The following is an 18,847-nucleotide window of genomic DNA, read 5'->3' as shown; positions in this document are numbered from 1 at the left end:
TGGGAATACCTGTGGGCTCAAAATATTCCCATTTTTACTCAGCACCTGCCGTTGAGTATTAGCACCCAAGGGTCATAATGGAGGTTCTTCTTCCTCAAGGGCTGATGGTGTGACAGCCTCCTTTTAAGAATCGACCTGGCTATCAGTGTTCGTTTGGCTTCTTTATAAAGCAACTTACAAAATGCAGGCTTCAGTGATCATTTGCACATGACTGTTTTGGTTCATTTGAGCCTTTAAAAATAGTGATCAGTTTGACATTACTTGTTTCGAAAGCATTTGTTTTGGTTGCTTTTATGCTCTGATTGGGCCTTATTCCCAAATCATTAATTCAACAAATACTCACTGAGAATACACTTTGTGGGGTGGCTGTAGCAGAAGGGAAGGATGCAAAAATAAACACAACTTGCTTCTTCAAAGACCTTGCAGTTTATGAGGTCCACAGACAGCTTTAAAAGGGACAGATTTGACCAGAGAAGTATGAGCAAACTGCTGTGCAACTTAGAAGACCTAGGCAGTCAGTCACACCGGACTTTGAGCAGAACAGCAAAGAACAAGTAAAGTCGTCTTGAATGCCTAACTTTCTGTGTTATTAAATAAACTTCATTAAAGGATCAGCTCACGAATAAAGCAAAAGGAAATGGAAACCATCTCCTATCTGAGCCTCCCATTGTTTATCTACTTCCTTCTTCACCGCTTTTAATTCAAATCAAAGCTAGCTGAGAAGTATCTCAGCTGGCCAGCATTGGAATTGACTCGGATACAGGCATTTCAAGCCCCCATTTGATTGCCTCCTGACCTAACTGCTTTTTCAGCTTTGAGGGTTTTATTTTTCAGGAATACCATTGATTTATGAAATTCTCTTTTTTAAAAAAATCATTTTGCGAATCAGATTTTCTGATGAAGGCATAACCTGCAATCTGCAGTTAGCAGATGCTGTACCATTTTGAAATACGTGATCCAAGATCATCATAAATTGATAATGAACTGTGTTTGTCAGTATTGGCAGCGGATTTCAATTTACAGTAAAATGCGAAATAAAACGTACATACATCAGTATGTAACATCTAAATACGTTTGTATTTAAGAGATATCAGAACATCGACAGCTAAAAATCAGGCTTTATTGATTTTCTTTTTCTTTTTGCATGCTGTTATGAATGAGTGATTCTAAGCATTCACCTTCATGTTTCATGTCCTTTGAACAGTGGAGACTGAGGAATCTTTCTGCCTCGATTGTGTTTTAATAACAAAATTACATAATTGAAGAAATGTACTTGTGGATTAATACATTCATGCTATCAAAAACATAGATAGCAAGAGATTTGGCTCATGTTTTTAAAGAAATTCATCCTCAGTTCTTAAGTGTTTTGTTTATGTCCCTCGAGGAATGAAAAGAAAAACGATTTGTTTTTACTTGTAAGGCCTTACTCAGTTGCCCAATTCCGCAGAAGAACTGGACAGTGAGGACCTCTCAGGTAAGGGCTAGTCATTAGGTAAGGCACTGCAGTGTCCAACCTGTGGGTGCTCTATCCACTTCTACAAAATGGCCATTTGGTTTGCTGAGCAATCAGTGTGGATTTTGAGACTAACAAAAAAACAAATTTTTATCAATACTGTCTTCCTCCCCGGTCACCCACCCACCTGTTGTCTCTGTGGTAGCGATATTTATATTTCAGAATGGGGACAATTTAATTAATGCAGGAGAGGACAAGTTATCTTTGGGATTGTACTAAAGCCACTCTGTTCAGTGGCTTCAAATAATGTTTATGTCCTAGATATATAATGTGTGGGGAGAAATTTTGTTGCATTACAAAGCAATTTAAGGATGTTGGATTATGTGACAAGATCTTTTTTTTAAAAAAACAAGCAACTCATTGACTGCCTGCTTCTGTGGAGGGGACTAGAATAGCCATGTTGTAGTTATCTTCAAAGTTAGGGGTGGGGAAGGGCAGGGAGGAGCGGGGAGCAATTGTTTTGTCACACACCACTATGTAAACTAATTATCCACCTCAGACCTCTTTCACAGCACACTGAGCTCTTGCAAAAGTAGGTTTCATGCTTGATTCCAGGATTTAGGTGTTACTAATCCAGAATAAGAAGCGTATCCTACAAGGGAGGGAGGGAGGGGGGAGATTTAAAGTGGTCAGAGCTAAACAATTATATGAGCCTCCATGATGTAGTAGGACTTAACTGCCAATCCGCTATAGCTTAAACCTTCCCGTCCGTCACTTAATAAGTTAGTAAGCAAGCCCCTTCTTGTTATTGCAGTGGAGAAATTAAGTCATAGGACCGTAGACACTTACTTACTCAAGCCTATTGGAAAGAAAGATTCCTGAGGCACTTTTACTGAAGCTCCCTTTAATAGTTGGCTATTGAGGTGCAGTCCTTAACTATAAGTCTGACCCCAGTGAGGGAATAAGATAGTACTACTCAATTTTTCAAAGTGCCATAGATTTATTGCCAACTACGTGCTTCTGACAAACTTCAGGGATATCTTCACTTTGCTATTATGTAGCCTGTAGTTTGAGTTTAGCTGTTGGATTTATTTTTCTACAGACTGGAAGCTCCAGGAGGTCATGCTGGTTTTGTTCACTGCTGTACACCTGTCATGTACTAAGTACCCAATTGACACTTATTGGGTGAATGAATGAATTTCCAAATTCCAATGTATAGATAAATAAATAGATTAGAAAGACAGCTGGCCCATCAAGAGAGTGTTTCCCTTTTGCCACTTCTTTGTGGTGTAGTTGGAGAAGCTGCAAAAACATTTGCCTAGTTTTCTTTTAAAATAAGGGTGGATAAGTCCTTCTCCCTGCTTAAAATGTGATGCTGGAAGTAAGCAATTTCTGCTTGCATCTCTGGTGACAGACAGCCTCAGTTCTGATTGACTGTAAGGAAAACAACTCTCTTAGACACAGTAGCCCTGGCAATTGGATCTTCTCAAAGATCCTAAGAAAGCTGTTGGGTGTGTTGGCCCTGATTCCTCTTTGGCACAATAGCCAGACAAGGATCACTCAGATATGCAAAAGTCATTTTTCTCCTCTTTAGGAAAATGTGACTGAATCAGCCGTCCACCCCTTCCACCAGCATCATCAGTTAGGAATACTCTGGGCCTCAGCACTGCGCCATGTCAGATGGGTCCCTGCTGCAGTTCTATCAATCACCCAAGTCAGGAGCAATAAACCAACAACTGTTTGTGTTCATAATAATTCGGTTAAATTAATAATTATGTTGTCCCCTCCCCCACTCCCTCCAGGAACATTGCAGTCATATATTGCTCAGGAGCCGTAAGTCATGTAGAACACTGATGAACTATCAGGCTGGGCCGGGCTGCCTTTGCATCTGGTTTGATGAACTAATCAAAAACTGATTAGCACCTTTGTTCAAAGGGGATGCTGATTAATCAATTACTATTGATTGTGAGCTTGGCTTCACTCAGCAGCCAAGAGACATCTGAAGGGAAAAAAAAACAACCAATAAAAATTGAGCAGCTGTCATAGTGTTTAAATGTATTAAAACAAAATACATTATTTTTATGAAGCTGTCTTGAAATGGGTCACTGAAGGGGAGCATATTGATTGAGAAAGGATGAACTTCTCAAATTTCTGTAGCCTAGAGACTGAATTCAATTATAATACAAGACAAACAGGTTAACACCCGTCTTAAACAGTCCATCAATAAATTAGAGTAGGTGTTGCACATTTAATGCTAAACTGTGGTAATGAATAATAACATCATCCATTCCCTGCTGCATCGGGGTAGAAATTTCATCCTTTCCATATTATGGATAAATGTTATGTACTCAATTTCCATCCAAATAATGATGGTCTCTCTTCCTTTTGTCCACTTTGCCCCGACCTCCCCCACACACCAGTGCTACCTTTGTTAATGACAATTTCATAAGCAACATATGGTGCTCCATTCTCACCCAGCAAAGCAAGTTGCCCAGCTGATCTTCCTCTTTAATCTGCATAAAGAAATTATGCTCGTGTGTAGTTCAGTGATTTAATTATTGGCAGGCCTGGGGAGCTTACCCAGTTCTACTTTGAACCCGTTCATTTACTTTTTGGGTGTTAACTTTATTGATGATGGAGCCATAAGAGTTTTGAATTGTTTTATCAGTTACATCTGCTGTTTCCTGGTGACAGCTGGTGGTGATTGCCACCCATGTGGAATAGAATAGCTTTAAGCATATTTATCCTTCTATTTTATTTTAAAACTTTTTCAAAATGTCTCCAACTGCCTCTCTCCCTTCAGCAGTGGAGGGGCCTTGGGGAACTGTTTAGTGGAGTGAGGTGGTAAATATACAGTGTGCCAGAAAATGGCCTTCCAGCACAGTTCAAGAAGTCTATCAGTCTTCTTCTGCTTTGGAAGCAAAGGCACCGACAAGAAATTCCAGAGCTGTCATGATTTCTCAAAACATGTTTTCAGCTCTTCCCCTACAAACAAAGTGATCTGGAAAACTCCTACAACATCTCCCTCATAATCCAAAAAAAAAAAAAAAGCATGAGCCTCAGAGGGCAATTCTAAATGGTTTTGCTAACCCTCATCTAGATGTTAGTAGGAATCTAGTTGAACCAACTCCAGTCCCCTAAATGGATTATACAAGAAACATGACTTCAAAATATAGCCTACATTTAGCTGGGCACGGTGACTCACACCTGTAATCCCAGCACTTTGGGAGGCTGAGGCGGGTGGATCACTTGAGGTCAGGAGTTCAGCCTGGCCAACATGGTGAAACCGTAGCTCTACTAAAAACACAAAAATTAGCCAGGCATAGTGGCATGCACCTGTAGTCCCAGCTACTTGGGGGTGGTGGACTCGGGAGAATTGCTTGAACAAGGAGGCAGAGGTTGCAGTAAGCCGAGATGAGGCCACTGCACTCCAGCCTGGGCAACAGAAAGAGACTCCATCTCAAAAACAAACAACAACAACAACAAAATCTACATTTCGATAATAGGAGCACTTAAAGGTCTTTTGATTTAGATTATCAGTCCTGGGGGTGGGGATATATGGCCTTCCAGTTACTGGGAGTGTCTTAAGTCCTGGCTAAACTTGCTTGAAATGTGTGTGAGAAACTGTCAGTAGCTGTACCATTTAGGGGGAACTCTTTCCTAACCCCCACATAAAGAGTGGCCAAGATTTGGCAAACAGGCTATTTTATTCCCTTGGTAGAGTAATGACAACAATCATGATAATAAAATACTAAAAACCAGATGGGCTATATAGATATATTTAAGTTATGGCCCATAAATCTAAAGTGTGGCATGATATGGCTTGTATCTGTATCATACTTTGTAACTTAGAAAGCTCTTTCGCACATATTACTTCATTTGATCTTTATTCATTCAACAAAATTATTTGAGCTCCTTGCGCTGGGCTCTGGGCTGGGCACCAGGGAGGCAGCAGTGAACAAGACCAACAGGAGCTGGAGCTGCCGTGGCTTCCAGGAGCCAGGGCCCCTGCTCTCCTACGGCGACACACTACTAAGGGAGACAGACTCAAAACACAAGTTAATCTTGGACAGTGACAAATGCTGTGAAACAATAAAACCAGACAAAGTGGAAGTGAGGGCTGGGCTGGAAGAAGGTGGAGGCCGGTTTAGAAAAGTTCTCCAGGGAAGACCGTTGGGACAGGAAGACCCAGATAGATGAGAATGAGGCAGTTATAGAAGATTTTCATGAAAATCTCGTGAGACTGTTAAGGAAGGGCTCTTAGTCTCCATTTATAAATGAGGAAACTGGGGCCCAAATGGTTAAACGGTTTGCTTAGGAGACGGTGAGAAGTGTAGCATGGGTCTTCCTGGCTCTGGAGGAAGTAGAGGAGTTTGGTTTGCAGGGGCCGCCCTTCCCCCTATGAAATCCACAGCTTGCTGTGTGCTGGGGCCTTTGGTATTCCTCTTGACCCTTTTGAATTCAGTGTGCGCATCCGGGAAATGAGGGAAAAGTCAGGTTCTCTACAGCCCATCAGGCATAGAGCAATGTGCTGCCTAACCTGGGAAGATTTTTTTTTCCCAGCATCAAATCAAGCTCTTTCTCCTTAAAGAAGACCTAAACTCTGCTCTGGTACTTCAGTGCTATTGTCCCACTGATTCCCCTAAATTATGGGATCAGTTTCCCCCGGGAGGTGACCCTAAGTGCCACGGGAAAGTGATGGCTGGAAAAGGTTAAACCACGTCAATTCCCTTTTAAAATTCAGTTTCATACAAGGCAGTAGACTGAAGAAATCACATTGGGTCCACGCCAGCTCACCCGCGACTTCCCCACGATGTGTTTGAACTGCATCCTGCTGCTGATCTTCCCCATAATCCAACATGCTCCTGTTTCCACCATGGGAAGGGAGGAGACCATCCAATGGGAACTTTTCCTCCAAAGTTAAAAAGTTGGCAGGCCACGGTGCAAAGTGCGAATTCTAGTTCTACAGGTTGGACACTGCTTTGGGGTGACTTCACCATATTCATTAATCCATCCTCCTCACACCCCCAAATGCTTGAGGTCCACTGAAGCATCTTTCTCCAGAGAGAGATTCTAGTGGGAAATGTATGTTTGGAAATACTTGACAATTGTCCTCTTTATCAGGCGTATATTCCTTTAAGGGAAACTCTAGTGTCATCCTCAGTGCCTTCCTGTTGCTTAAAGTGGAAAAGACGATCACATTTCTAAATCTGTGCTGTCATGAGATGAACAGAGTGGACTCAAGCATGACTTTTGGTGTCTCTGGTGATGCTAAATGCCTTGGGAGAACTCTTGCATCCTGTTGGATCAAGTCATTTCCACTCATGGTTAAATTAACTAAATCAAGGAATTTGAGAGGGGAAAAAAATCAACAAGAAAAAACCCAAAACACTTGTTTTCATATTTAGCTGACAATAGTATTTAATATCCTGATACTCAAATGGTACACCTGAATCGCAGCTTGAATCAGACGGCCTTCAGCGTCCAGGCCCACAGCCTTGACCTTCATAAAGGACAGCTAAGCCGTTAGTTACACAGTTTGTCAATTCTGTACAAATGAAAAGAAAGAACTTGGCGACTTCAACTCAGTAAGTGTTTATTGGGCATCTTACCATGTGTGGGTAATGCTGAGTATGCAGTACCACGCTTACCCCTAACCAACTGGTAATTATTTGCCTTGTGTCAGTGATAAGAACTGGAAAAGCCCTCCTTAGGCTCTAATACAGGAGATTTGAATTTGGCAAACACTGAGTCCCTATGATATGCCAAGCCCTGAGCCAGATAGGCACTTCCCTTTTCAGGAAAACAGTGGCCTCTCAGAGTGACCCTGTGAAGTAAGTAATTGTACCCAATGGCTCAGAGTGCCTGCTTGACCTGCCTGAAGTCACAGAGAAAAGTAACCAATCTCAAGTTCTGTCCCAGAAATGACAGCAAGTCCAGTGCTCTTTCCAGTGGGCCATGCAGGAGATGAGCTCCTAGCTGGATCCCTGTTCAGGCCTGTTTCTGGAAAGCAATGTAGCCAGTGATAGTCTAAGAGAGCCCTGAGTCCTGATCACTGAGTAGTGACAAGGTACAGCCAAAGTCTGTGTGCAGTACTTCTAATTTAAATGAACACATACTGAGCTCTGGGTGGCACAATGAGGATGATCACTGCAGTTTTCCTTTAAGTAGCTTAACATAGCGCCTTTGAAACGTTAGTATAGATGCAGTTACATTGCTAGAATTGAATGCAGCTGACGTGTAGTATTAGATGCCTGGGATGCTATATGGGAGTCTTCATGATTTTCTTGCTTTACGTTTATTCCTTCTCGTCCACTTTCTAAGAAGACAGAAAAGAAAGGTTATGCTGCATAAAGGCTAGTGTGCTCCAGTATATATTAACATCTTAATGGGAAAGCTGTGCATGTACTGTATACATTTACTACTCTCTGACAAGAGGGAATTAAATGTCAGAAGGATTTGTAGCATCTATAATTGAATTGGTGCTGAGAAAAGCAAATCTTAAAGAAGAATAACATATTAGGATTAGCAAATAATGTGGCATTTTGTCAGCGCATGCCATTCAGTTTGTTCCCCTTCAGTAATAAAGTTGTGCGTTTTAAAATGCACACTTATTTTTGTTGCCATGGACGGGAGCTACAACAGATGATGAGAGTGGGTAACTACATTTTTCAGAGGGTGCCAGGTTTTCTTGAGTGTAATTTTTTTTTAAGTCAGATGATGGTTTTGCTTCAGATTTGGGAAATCCATTACCAGGCTTTTTCTTTCTTCCTAGCAAGAAGTAACAAATGACATCATAGTCACTAAGCTCTCTCTGAGATAGACTAATCCCTACAACCCTAAGAAGCTGGAGGCGACATTTTCATTACAAACACTGGTTCTGAGAGTTTTTAATTAAACTGACTTGTCCAGCAAGATCCCTGCCCAGGAAAGAAACTAAAACAGCCACATAACAGAACTGTTGCAAAATGTCAGCAACAATTCTTTTCCTCCAGTCATCCACGGATGGGGGAAGCACAGAACGCCAAGCATCTGAACTGTCCCTAAATAGAAGTAGGAGGACTAGTATCATTAGAACCTCCCCATGGCTTAAATGTTAAAGATGAGAGCTAAGGTAGTTTATGACCTATGAAAAGAGTTAAAGTGTGTGTTTAAGCACCATGTTGCTAAATGTGCCTTACAGTCTGAGCCAGGGATGTTGGAGATGTGAGGGTGACCCAGTGCAGTGTGGCTGTCATGCCTCATGCTGCATACTTTATTGTGTATCACTGTGTCACCCTTCACTCCTCCTCAGAAAGCTTGGTGTCCTTTTGGCAAAAAGACTGACCTTGGACTCTGTGTAGCCAAGGGCTTCAGGATGGGCAGGCAGCAGTTGCAGTGAAAGTTCCGCTCAGTGAGTCCTTCTGCCAAAGTCTCTATTTGCCAGAAGTTTGTCTAGGATGTACTAGCCACTCTCCAGTTATCCATGGATCCCTGCTTTGGCAGCAGAGTCTTCTAGGCTTATCACAGATCCATGATTATGGCATTTGCATGGCGGTTTATGCTACACATCTCATGCCAGGTGGTAAAGTAGCCATAGAAACCAGGATCTCTTGCAGAGCCCTGTTGAATACAGGCAGCATGGCTGCCAGAGTGCTGCATTTAAGACGACTCTGGCAAGGAGGTTGAGGAGTGAAAGCAAGTAGAGAAAGAAAAGTCTCCTAGAAGGAGGGGGAAGGAGACTGAAGTTTCACTAGCAGTCACCTTTCTTGTCAGGCCCTGGGGAACTACTGCCTTTAGAACTTCCCCCTTCATATTGCCCATGAGGAATGGATCGGGCCAGGTCAACTGGCCCAAGGTAAAGAAATCTGAGCAGTTTGGGGCATCACTCTTGGGAGTTTCTTTGAAATTTTTCTGTCCCACAATTTCTAAGATGCTAAAGCAAGCCCAGGGTTATTGAAGCTGTGACCCAAGCAGTAGTGGCCAACTTAACATTCTGCAAGCAGCTTGTAAACTCTCACCTGGAGCCAAGTTTTTTCAGCTTTTTGCCAGAAGAAAAGCTAACTCACGAATACTAAACAGCTCATGATTTATCTGTCACACTTAGAGCCATGGAAGTGACTGCAGGATGGGACAGGACAGGCAGAGAGGGTTGTACCACAACTGTGAGCTGTCAGGAACACCTCCCTGTAACTGCTGCCTGCCCACCCTGAAGCCCTCGGCTACACAGAGTCCAAAGTCAGTCTCTTTGCCAAAAGGACACCAAGTTTTCTACCTCTGAGGAGTGAAGGGTGACAGAGTGATACACAATAACTGTTACAGGGTTCATCTACAAGTCAGAATCATTCAAGGACTAGGCCTAATTCACCTGAGGTCACATATGAAATGATTTGGATGAGATTCTTAACTCCAGTTGAACTGTGTTATGTAATCATGCTTGGTTCTTTGAGGCTGGAATAACCTTTATGCTGTAATCATTCACCAAGCAAAAACATGGCTTTACTTTTCAGGATGATGAGGCAGAACTTAGGCCCAGAAACACCTGTTACTGTAAGAGGAACACTTGTAGCCTCTTAGGGAACAAGAAAACACGACTTTCTAAACTGAAGTGATGTCCATATGCCTGAGCATCAGGTGTGTTTAAAAGTGCTTTCCACTCCCACATTTATTTTTCAATTGACAAGCTGGGGGCAGCTGTAGAATCTGCCTCTGGTTTCCTTGCCCAACCTATTCAGAAAATGAGCCGGGAATCTGAAGAGGATGTCCCCAGGAAAGCCAGCACTTCGCGGGACCTGAATGACGGGGTCTGCACCCTATAGGACCAGGATCTGTGGCTCATGGGGAAACCCATAGCTTTCCCACTTAGAAGTCATTTATCATGGAATTGGTCAGAGTCCTTGCCTTGGGAATGGAAGAAAAGGTCAAGCAGCTGACAGACTTTGTCGGAGCCATGCTTCTCTTAGTGCTCAGTATTTCCTTCTGTTTCTGGTTTTCGTGTGACTCCAGTAGCCCAATGCCCTCCTGGGCAGCATCTTGCAGGGCTGCTTCATGTCATGAGTGAGGCACAGCCCGCAGGTGCAGGCAGCTCACCCCGGCCCTGCTGCCTTGAGCCAGTCCGTAGCATTATGAACACTCACCCACCCTCCCCACAGGTGGAAATAAAAGAACGGACTGAGATGACTCCAGAAACAGCTTTGCTTTTCATAGGGAAGGCCAAGACAGAGGCACTCAGTGAACAGGCACAACTCTATTAACACCTCCCACGTAAACCCAGGAGGCGGGAGTGGGGGTGGGAAGAGGCGTGAGGCACTCCTCACCGGCAGTGTTCCCTGTAAATTAAACATCAGTTACCTTCTGTGTCCATCTGCAGTAATTGAAGGCAGGAGAAATGTCTTGGTGATTAACTGGTGGTAGTAAACTCTCTGATCAAAGTGAGTATCAGAAGATAGCTGGAGAGATTACCCTTATAAATAAGTATCTGTAAAATATGTATGTCCTTGAGGGTGGGGAAGGTAACTAGAAGATCTAAGGTTCTAGTTTAATTTGGGCAAAGTGCAGGGAAAAATAGCAACACTGAGCATATTTAGCTCAAAGTTCATGGAGGGCAAAGGTCAAGTAAGGAGTTTTGGCTCAAGAAATTAATCTCACAGATACAGGGAGGTTTTTGTTTTTCTTTGTCACAGAGCCTCTCTCTCTCTGTCTCTCCCCTCCCCGCTCCTCCCTCAGGCTTCCAGAATATCCCTTTGTCTAGGCATGGAGAGGAGGTGGTTTTTTATTAAGAGTGGACAAGAGCGTGCCTTCCCCTAAATGGGTTAGAACTGTCCTGGACAGCTTCTGGAAGCTTTTCTCTGTTCTCAGTCTTCCTAGAACCTCTCTTCACCTCTTGCCTCTTGTGCCTAACATTCCCCTGTCCTCAATGTCTAGTCTCACTTCAATTTTAAGACATACAGAGTTCACTGAAAGACATAAATTTTAATAGGTCTGAGGCTTATGGCCATTGGAGATGAGTTAATTCTCATTCTCACAAAATTCCCTATTTTGACAGCTCCCTAAGAAAAACACAACTTGCTGGCTTTTCTGTTACTCTTTTTCATGTGTGCAGTTGGAGTGAACATCTCCAGTGCGTCAAGCGCCCTCCTCCAGCAGACACCCCGTGTCCAGCAGCACCCTACGGGGAATGCTCCCCTTCAACGAGCTCTGTAGTTTCTAAAAAAAAAAAACAATGAAAAAAAACCAACTTCCCTTGGCTGAGTTCTGCCTTGTTGAAATGACTTTGAAGACAATGGGGGCTGTAGCATCTGCGGTCGGCAACACTTTTGGCTGAGGAGGGAGATTCCTCTCCACCACGTTTCAAGTTGAGCTTATTAGACACGTTGCTGGAGGGGCTCGCTCAGCTCGGAGCGGGCTAATTGGCTGCAGTGCACTTTGCCTCCAACCCAGCTCCCTTCTCCAATTAAACTCCCATCATCCTGTTGTCCTGGGCGACCTGCTGCTGCCTCTGATTTGGCATTTCTGTTTGGGTTTGGGTTTTGGTTTTTCTGTAGTCCTTTCAAAGATAACTTAATGAAACACTTTAAATACTCCATTTTAAAATTTAAACTCTTTTAATTAAAGCACTTTTCATGGAACCCTCAGTCACGAGTTATTTCCCCACATCCTTCAGTACTTAATCTCAGAGCAGAATTGGAAATATTGATAGAAAGTGTAAATCATGCCCTCCTGCTGAAAGCGTTGTATCAGGTTTCGGCTCAAAAGAGCACCATTACCTTTAGCTGTCACGGATCTGTACACTTGATCGATAAACTTCAAATATTATTAGAGGTGGAGGCTTCAGAGATTTGCTCTGTTCTTTGGAGAGAGACAGAGATAAATCTTTCTTAAAAATTGACTTGAATTTGCACTCTCAGTCTTCCTGGTGAAATGCATTTCTCTTAGGCGTCCAGCAACTGCAAGGGGGACAGATTTATAGGCCATGTGCTTCTTGTACTGAAAGATTCAAATGGTAAATCCTTCACATATGACTTCACAAATCATGTAAAGTTAAAAGATTTTTACCGTTTCTGTTGCTGCTGTGCTTAAATTGTAAGGTACAGCTAGTAAATCATTTTAATGGAGGTGTCGTACTTGACTCAATAAAAAAAAGACAATGGTTTAGCTTCCACTCCAAAATGTTAATGTATTAATCAACAGGAGAATAATTGTTTTTTACTGCATTATAAATCTCGGATGCCATTAGGATTTCAGCAAGAGGTGATGTAGCCACATTCCTAAATTAAAATTGTTTACACTGCCATACATCCATTCTGCATCGCCATAGCTCATTCTGGGTTCATTTTGGAGTTGTTCCCCAGCCAAACATGTCGTTCCTCAGTCGGAAGAAGACATCCTGAGGGAGTGATGCTTATAAAGGAAAATTAATTGCATTGCAAGGTGTTAAATAAATAAAATAAAAACCGTTGGTGGCAATGGACAATTATTCCTTGCTGTCTCTTTTGAAATAGGTTTTTAGGTTTTAAATTGAGGCTTACTCCCTCATACATCCTAAATGTAGCAAGCCTGTCATTTGTCTTTAGTCTTATAATCCTTGTTTTATCTCTAGGCAGCTGTGGCTTTTGAGCACCTTACTTTTCCTATGCATATCCCTGATCTTTCAGGGAATAAAAGTCATTGGGCATCTATAGAAAGATGCTTTAGCTTCCTGTTGCCTACAGGTGTCATTCAGAGCACCCTCAAATAGTCAGGTCAGCCTCCTTAATTAGGCTCTGCAACTGGATACAGATGGAGTGAATGCCAAGACTAGGTCAGGGCCGGATAGACTATTTCTTCCTTCCCTGCCTCCCTAAGCTTGTTCCACATGCATTAACCCTCCTATGCTGCTTATCATGAAATTGCCTTGTGGGGAGAACAGATCAATTCAGCACTGGACAGGTCAGCCTGTTCCCTCAGTGTAACTTCAGTGTAACTTGATCCATCTCGCTTGTTCTCTCTGACTCCTCCATTAAAAAGAAGGTGACCCTCTGACCCTGGAGACAGTGTCTCCAGGGCTTCTGGTGCCTTGTAATAAACTCTACATCCCTATTCCTCTTCTGATTTCAACAGATTCCCGAGCAGGTGAAGAAGGCTCGATCAGGGCAGTGGATCATGCCGTGATCGGTGGCGTCGTGGCGGTGGTGGTGTTCGCCATGCTGTGCTTGCTCATCATTCTGGGGCGCTATTTTGCCAGACATAAAGGTAAGCAAGGCTTCAGCAGGCAGGAGCAGCGTGTCCCCACAGCTTCTGCCTTTGGGGACTTTACACGGTTGTCCTTGATAGGCAATTTGATGTATGTGGCCACATGGCCTATCTGATTCCTGAAACTGGAAGAGAAAAAAAACAGAAATCTTAGCAGCCGCTGATTAGGACTCTGGGAGTTGATGAGTAGCACTCCTTGATTCGGATTTTCTCTAAATATAAAGCTCTGTAGAGTTGTTATTCTGCCATCCATAATTGGGGATGAAAAATGATAAAGTAGAGGCTGGTGTGCAAGATGTGGCATGAACCCCCATAGGATGAACATGGAAAAACCACATCCATAGCCTGTTTTCTGGGAGGCAGAGGATTTCCCCCTGTCCCCTGTCCCCAGACTCTGTGTAAGCTGGTCACAATGGCTCTGCCTTAGTTTGATGTGCCCAGGTTAAAGACAATTTTTTTGCCTTAAAAGCCGCATAAATATGTATTTTTAAAATTATCAGTGCAATTGATTTAAATTGCCATTAATCATCACACTTATCAACTGTGCAGTCTGGATGGGCAATCATCTTTTCCAATGCCCCTCCTCTCTGCCCCATGCTGCTCTGATCCTCTTCTCCCCTCTTGGTAATTTATTCTTCCTTTTCTTTGTCCGCCCCCTGTCTCTCTCAGTTATTTTTCTCAAGCACTGTGCAGTGAGCTTACAGGGTTTTCTAGGTGCTTGCATACTGCTTGACTGTTGAACTTGGGTTTGCAGGAAGGTCCCTTGAGCACAGCAGTGGAGGTGTAAGGTACATAAGCACCTTTAGGATACAGAGTGCCTGTCTCAAGCATAAAACAGTTTAGGACGATCAGAGCTGTCCATACTTCGGCCCTCTGCCCGCACTCAGGAGGCAGTCTGTTTGGCCAAGAACTCGCAGCCTCTCGGTGGTAAGCTTGATAGAGACAGGAGGTAAGGCCAGAGAGCAGGGCAGCGTCTGAGCAGCAGCTGTGAAGGACCAGGGGAGGGGAACATGTGTGTCACTCTACAGCAAGAAAAAAGGATACCGAGAAGCGTTTGACCACTTGCTTTCTCAGATTTGTCACTTTGAAAACCTGAAAATATAGCAAATGTCTCAATCTTTTTAAATAGAAGACTCTTCAGGAATACAGTATGTATCGGGAGGAAGAGTATTTGATTATGGCAGGCAGTTTAAGTTCTACCTATATAGCATACTGAGGTGCAGTCTTTGTCGTTCTCCATGTAAACTGTTGGGATTTGGTGATAAGAGTGTCCCCAACTTTGTAACGTCTATTGTCATTATAAAGTGGCTGTGCCAATTAGCAAATCCATGAATCCGGGTCCAGGCTAGAGTTACATGATGAGAGAGACTCTCTTGCTCATTAAGACAGATCTGAAACCTTGATCTCAGCCATTATAATGTCAAATTCTTTCTCAATCTGGAACCTCACTCTGAAATGGAAGACATAGGAAAATCAGACATACTTGTGCAAGTTCAAGCACATTCTCACCTATGGGTAGGCAATAACGATTCATGTAGACAGGGGACTGTGGTTCAAATAAATGAGTTGAGATGACAACAGAAGCATCATCAGGGCCCTAATTCATTTATTGGCTAATTGCTCTTCCTTGCTTTGGTCTTTAACCATGTATGTGCACATATCTGGTCATTGGTCATTGGTGTTTACTGTTTATACATTAGTCAGCAGCTCTCCATCTTTCTGCATTTTTAGCTCCCACTCACGTCTTCTTCTGCTGACATCCTCTGGTCATAATCACTGCTCTAATGTCTCATTTGCTGAATTATATCGCAGCGGTTCAGTTGGAGTGGTGCCTTTGGAACCCCCGGATCCCCATTTGTCTCACCCGCCCCGCTCTCTTCTTCCAATTGTTTTTTCCCCTCTGCTGCCTGCACACCACTTCGGCTGATGATGGCCATAAAGCAAGTTGCCATCTCTGTACCACTTTACACAGAGGCCATCAGACAGTCACGGTGCTTTACCCCTTCATCTTTCAGGTACATACTTCACTCATGAAGCCAAAGGAGCCGATGACGCAGCAGACGCAGACACAGCTATAATCAATGCAGAAGGAGGACAGAACAACTCCGAAGAAAAGAAAGAGTACTTCATCTAGATCAGCCTTTTTGTTTCAATGAGGTGTCCAACTGGCCCTATTTAGATGATAAAGAGACAGTGATATTGGAACTTGCGAGAAATTCGTGTGTTTTTTCATGAATGGGTGGAAAGGTGTGAGACTGGGAAGGCTTGGGATTTGCTGTGTAAAAAAAAAAAATGTTCTTTGGAAAGTACATTCTGCTGTTTGACACCTCTTTTTTTGTTTGTTTGTTTGTTTGTTTAATTTTTATTTCTTCCTACCAAGTCTAACTTGGATACTTGGATTTAGTTTCAGTAGATTGCAGAAAATTCTGTGCCTTGTTTTTTGTTTGTTTGTTGTGTTCCTTCCTTTTTTCCCCCTTTGTGCACATTTATTTCCTTCCCTCTCCCCCCAATTTTGGATTTTTTCCAAAATCTCCCATTTTGGAATTTGCCTGCTGGGATTCCTTAGACTCTTTTCCTTCCCTTTTCTGTTCTTGTTTTTACTTTCTTTTGTTTATTTTTGTGGTAACTGCTTTCTGTTCCAAATTCAGTTTCATAAAAGGAGAACCAGCACAGCTTAGATTTCATAGTTCAGAATTTAGTGTATCCATAATGCATTCTTCTCTGTTGTCGTAAAGATTTGGGTGAACAAACAATGAAAACTCTTTGCTGCTGCCCATGTTTCACATACTTAGAGCAGTGAAGACTAGAAAATTAGACTGTGATTCAGAAAATGTTCTGTTTGCTGTGGAACTACATTACTGTACAGGGTTATCTGCAAGTGAGGTGTGTCACAATGAGATTGAATTTCACTGTCTTGAATTCTGTATCTGTAGACGGCTCAGTATAGATACCCCACGCTGTCCAGAAAGGTTTGGGGCGGAAAGGATTCCTCCTTTTTCCATGCCCTAAACAGACCTGACAGGTGAGGTCTGTTCCTTTTATATAAGTGGACAAATTTGAGTTGCCACAGGAGGGAAGTAGGGAGGGGGAAATATAGTTCTGCTCTGGTTGTTTCTGTTCCAAATGATTCCATCCACCTTTCCCAATCGGCCTTACTTCTCACTAATTTGTAGGAAAAAGCAAGTCCGTGTGTTGTGCGAATGACTGAATGGGACAGGGTTGATTTTTGTTTTTTTTTTTTTCCTTTGTGCTTAGTTAGGAAGGCAGTAGGATGTGGCCTGCATGTACTGTATATTACAGATATTTGTCATGCTGGGATTTCCAACTCGAATCTGTGTGAAACTTTCATTCCTTCAGATTTGGCTTGACAAAGGCAGGAGGTACAAAAGAAGGGCCGGTATTGTTCTCACACTGGTCTGCTGTCGCTCTCAGTTCTCGATAGGTCAGAGCAGAGGTGGAAAAACAGCATGTACGGATTTTCAGTTACTTAATCAAAACTCAAATGTGAGTGTTTTTATCTTTTTACCTTTCATACACTAGCCTTGGCCTCTTTCCTCAGCCTTAAGAACCATCTGCCAAAAATTACTGATCCTCGCATGATGGCAGCCATAGTGCATAGCTACTAAAATCAGTGACCTTGAACATATCTTAGATGGGGAGCCTCGGGAAAAGGTAGAGGAGTCATGTTACCATTTACATGTTTTAAAGAAAGAAGTATGGGGATTTTCACTGAAACGTCTAGGAAATCTAGAAGTAGTCCTGAAGGACAGAAACTAAACTCTTACCATATGTTTGGTAAGGCTCCAGACTCCAGATAACAGTCCCTATGGAAAGATGGCATCAAAACAGATAGATCTATATATATATATAAATATATATTCTATTACATTTTCAGTGAGTAATTTTGGATTTTGCAAGGTGCATTTTTACTATTGTTACATTATGTGGAAAACTTATGCTGATTTATTTAAGGGGGAAAAAGTGTCAACTCTTTGTTATTTGAAAACATGTTTATTTTTCTTGTCTTTATTTTAACCTTTGATAGAACCATTGCAATATGGGGGCCTTTTGGGAACGGACTGGTATGTAAAAGAAAATCCATTATCGAGCAGCATTTTATTTATCCCTCTCCTATCCCTAGGTACTTAACCAAGACAAAAAGCCACAATGAACATCCCTTTTTCAATGAATTTTATCATCTGCAGCTCTATTCCGAGCCCTTAGCACCCATTCTGACCATAGTATAATCATATCAAAGGGTGAGAATCATTTAGCATGTTGTTGAAAGGCTTTTTTCAGTTCTTTTTAGAAAAAAGAAAAAAACAAAAACAAACAAAAATCACACCATTGCTCACAGAATTGGCATCTCATCTTTGGGACCTCCCATCTTTCTGTTTTGAAAAGTGTACAGTAGTGCAGTGTTCCTGATGTAACTTTATGGCTTACAATGTTGACATGTCTCAGGTTCCTGTGTTTCGATTGGTGTTTTCCGTCTCAGGTAGATTGCAAAGTGTAGGCCCCACACATTGGAAAAAAATAATAATAAAACAAAGCAAAAACAGGAAATTATGGATTTTAGTTGTATATTGGTTTATGTATTTTTTTCTTAAGTATACAGTGCACTGTTTGAAATGTATTGTTGAGTATTACTTTGTACAGGTTGATCACTTTTTTTAGAGTGAAGAAAGAACAAACTTGTTTTTTGTGTTTTTTAAAGGAATATAAAATAATGAAGGATGTATAATTGATGCCAAATAAGCTTGTTCTTTAGTCACACCGACGTCTTATTTTTCCCTTTAGGCCAGTTCTGTTTTTAAGGTGTACATGGACAATGTTACAGTGTAAGAAACTCCATATCCATATGTTCCCATTCGCATTTTGTATTGGTTCATGTATACCATTTTTACAAAAAGAAAAAGAAAAAAAAGAAGTACTATAAAATATCTGTCTTCTTAATAAAAAAATTAATGTTACAAAGTGATCCTTTAATCTCTTTATGGACTTCTTATGGACGCCGAGTGAGAGAAGAGATGGGCCTCTGGTCCCAGCTTCCTCCTTAGGACCGTGTGCGGGGCCAGGAACACTGGCAGTAGATGCTAGGACATGCTGCCAGCTGGGTTGCTGGGGGCCGCACTCTCTCTCCTTCTCCGCTCATCCCTCCTGTCCTTGTTCTCTTCCCCACTC

At 42.3% G+C, this 18,847-nt stretch overlaps 1 protein-coding gene across 6 annotated transcripts in view; it reads left to right on the top strand.

Annotated features, from left to right (window-relative positions):
• Positions 1 to 18,636, top strand: part of CADM1 (cell adhesion molecule 1) — a 336,635-nt gene extending 317,999 nt beyond the window's left edge. For 4 of the 6 annotated variants that reach the window (XM_033207453.1, XM_033207452.1, XM_033207451.1 and 1 more), the window contains 2 exons: positions 13,532 to 13,663; positions 15,679 to 18,636. In XM_033207453.1, the coding sequence (XP_033063344.1) occupies positions 13,532 to 13,663; positions 15,679 to 15,797 (251 nt within the window). In that variant the 3' untranslated portion in view covers positions 15,798 to 18,636. Of the gene's footprint in view, positions 1 to 1,420; positions 1,475 to 13,531; positions 13,664 to 15,678 lie in introns of all 6 variants that reach the window. The other 2 variants (XM_033207450.1, XM_033207448.1) reach the window with 1 other exon arrangement.
• Positions 18,637 to 18,847: the final 211 nt, after the last annotated feature.

Source organism: Trachypithecus francoisi, unplaced genomic scaffold, assembly GCF_009764315.1.
Source record: "Trachypithecus francoisi isolate TF-2019V2 unplaced genomic scaffold, Tfra_2.0 Lachesis_group8, whole genome shotgun sequence".
Lineage (NCBI taxonomy): Eukaryota > Metazoa > Chordata > Mammalia > Primates > Cercopithecidae > Trachypithecus > Trachypithecus francoisi.
This window is presented reverse-complemented; position numbering and strand designations above follow the sequence as displayed.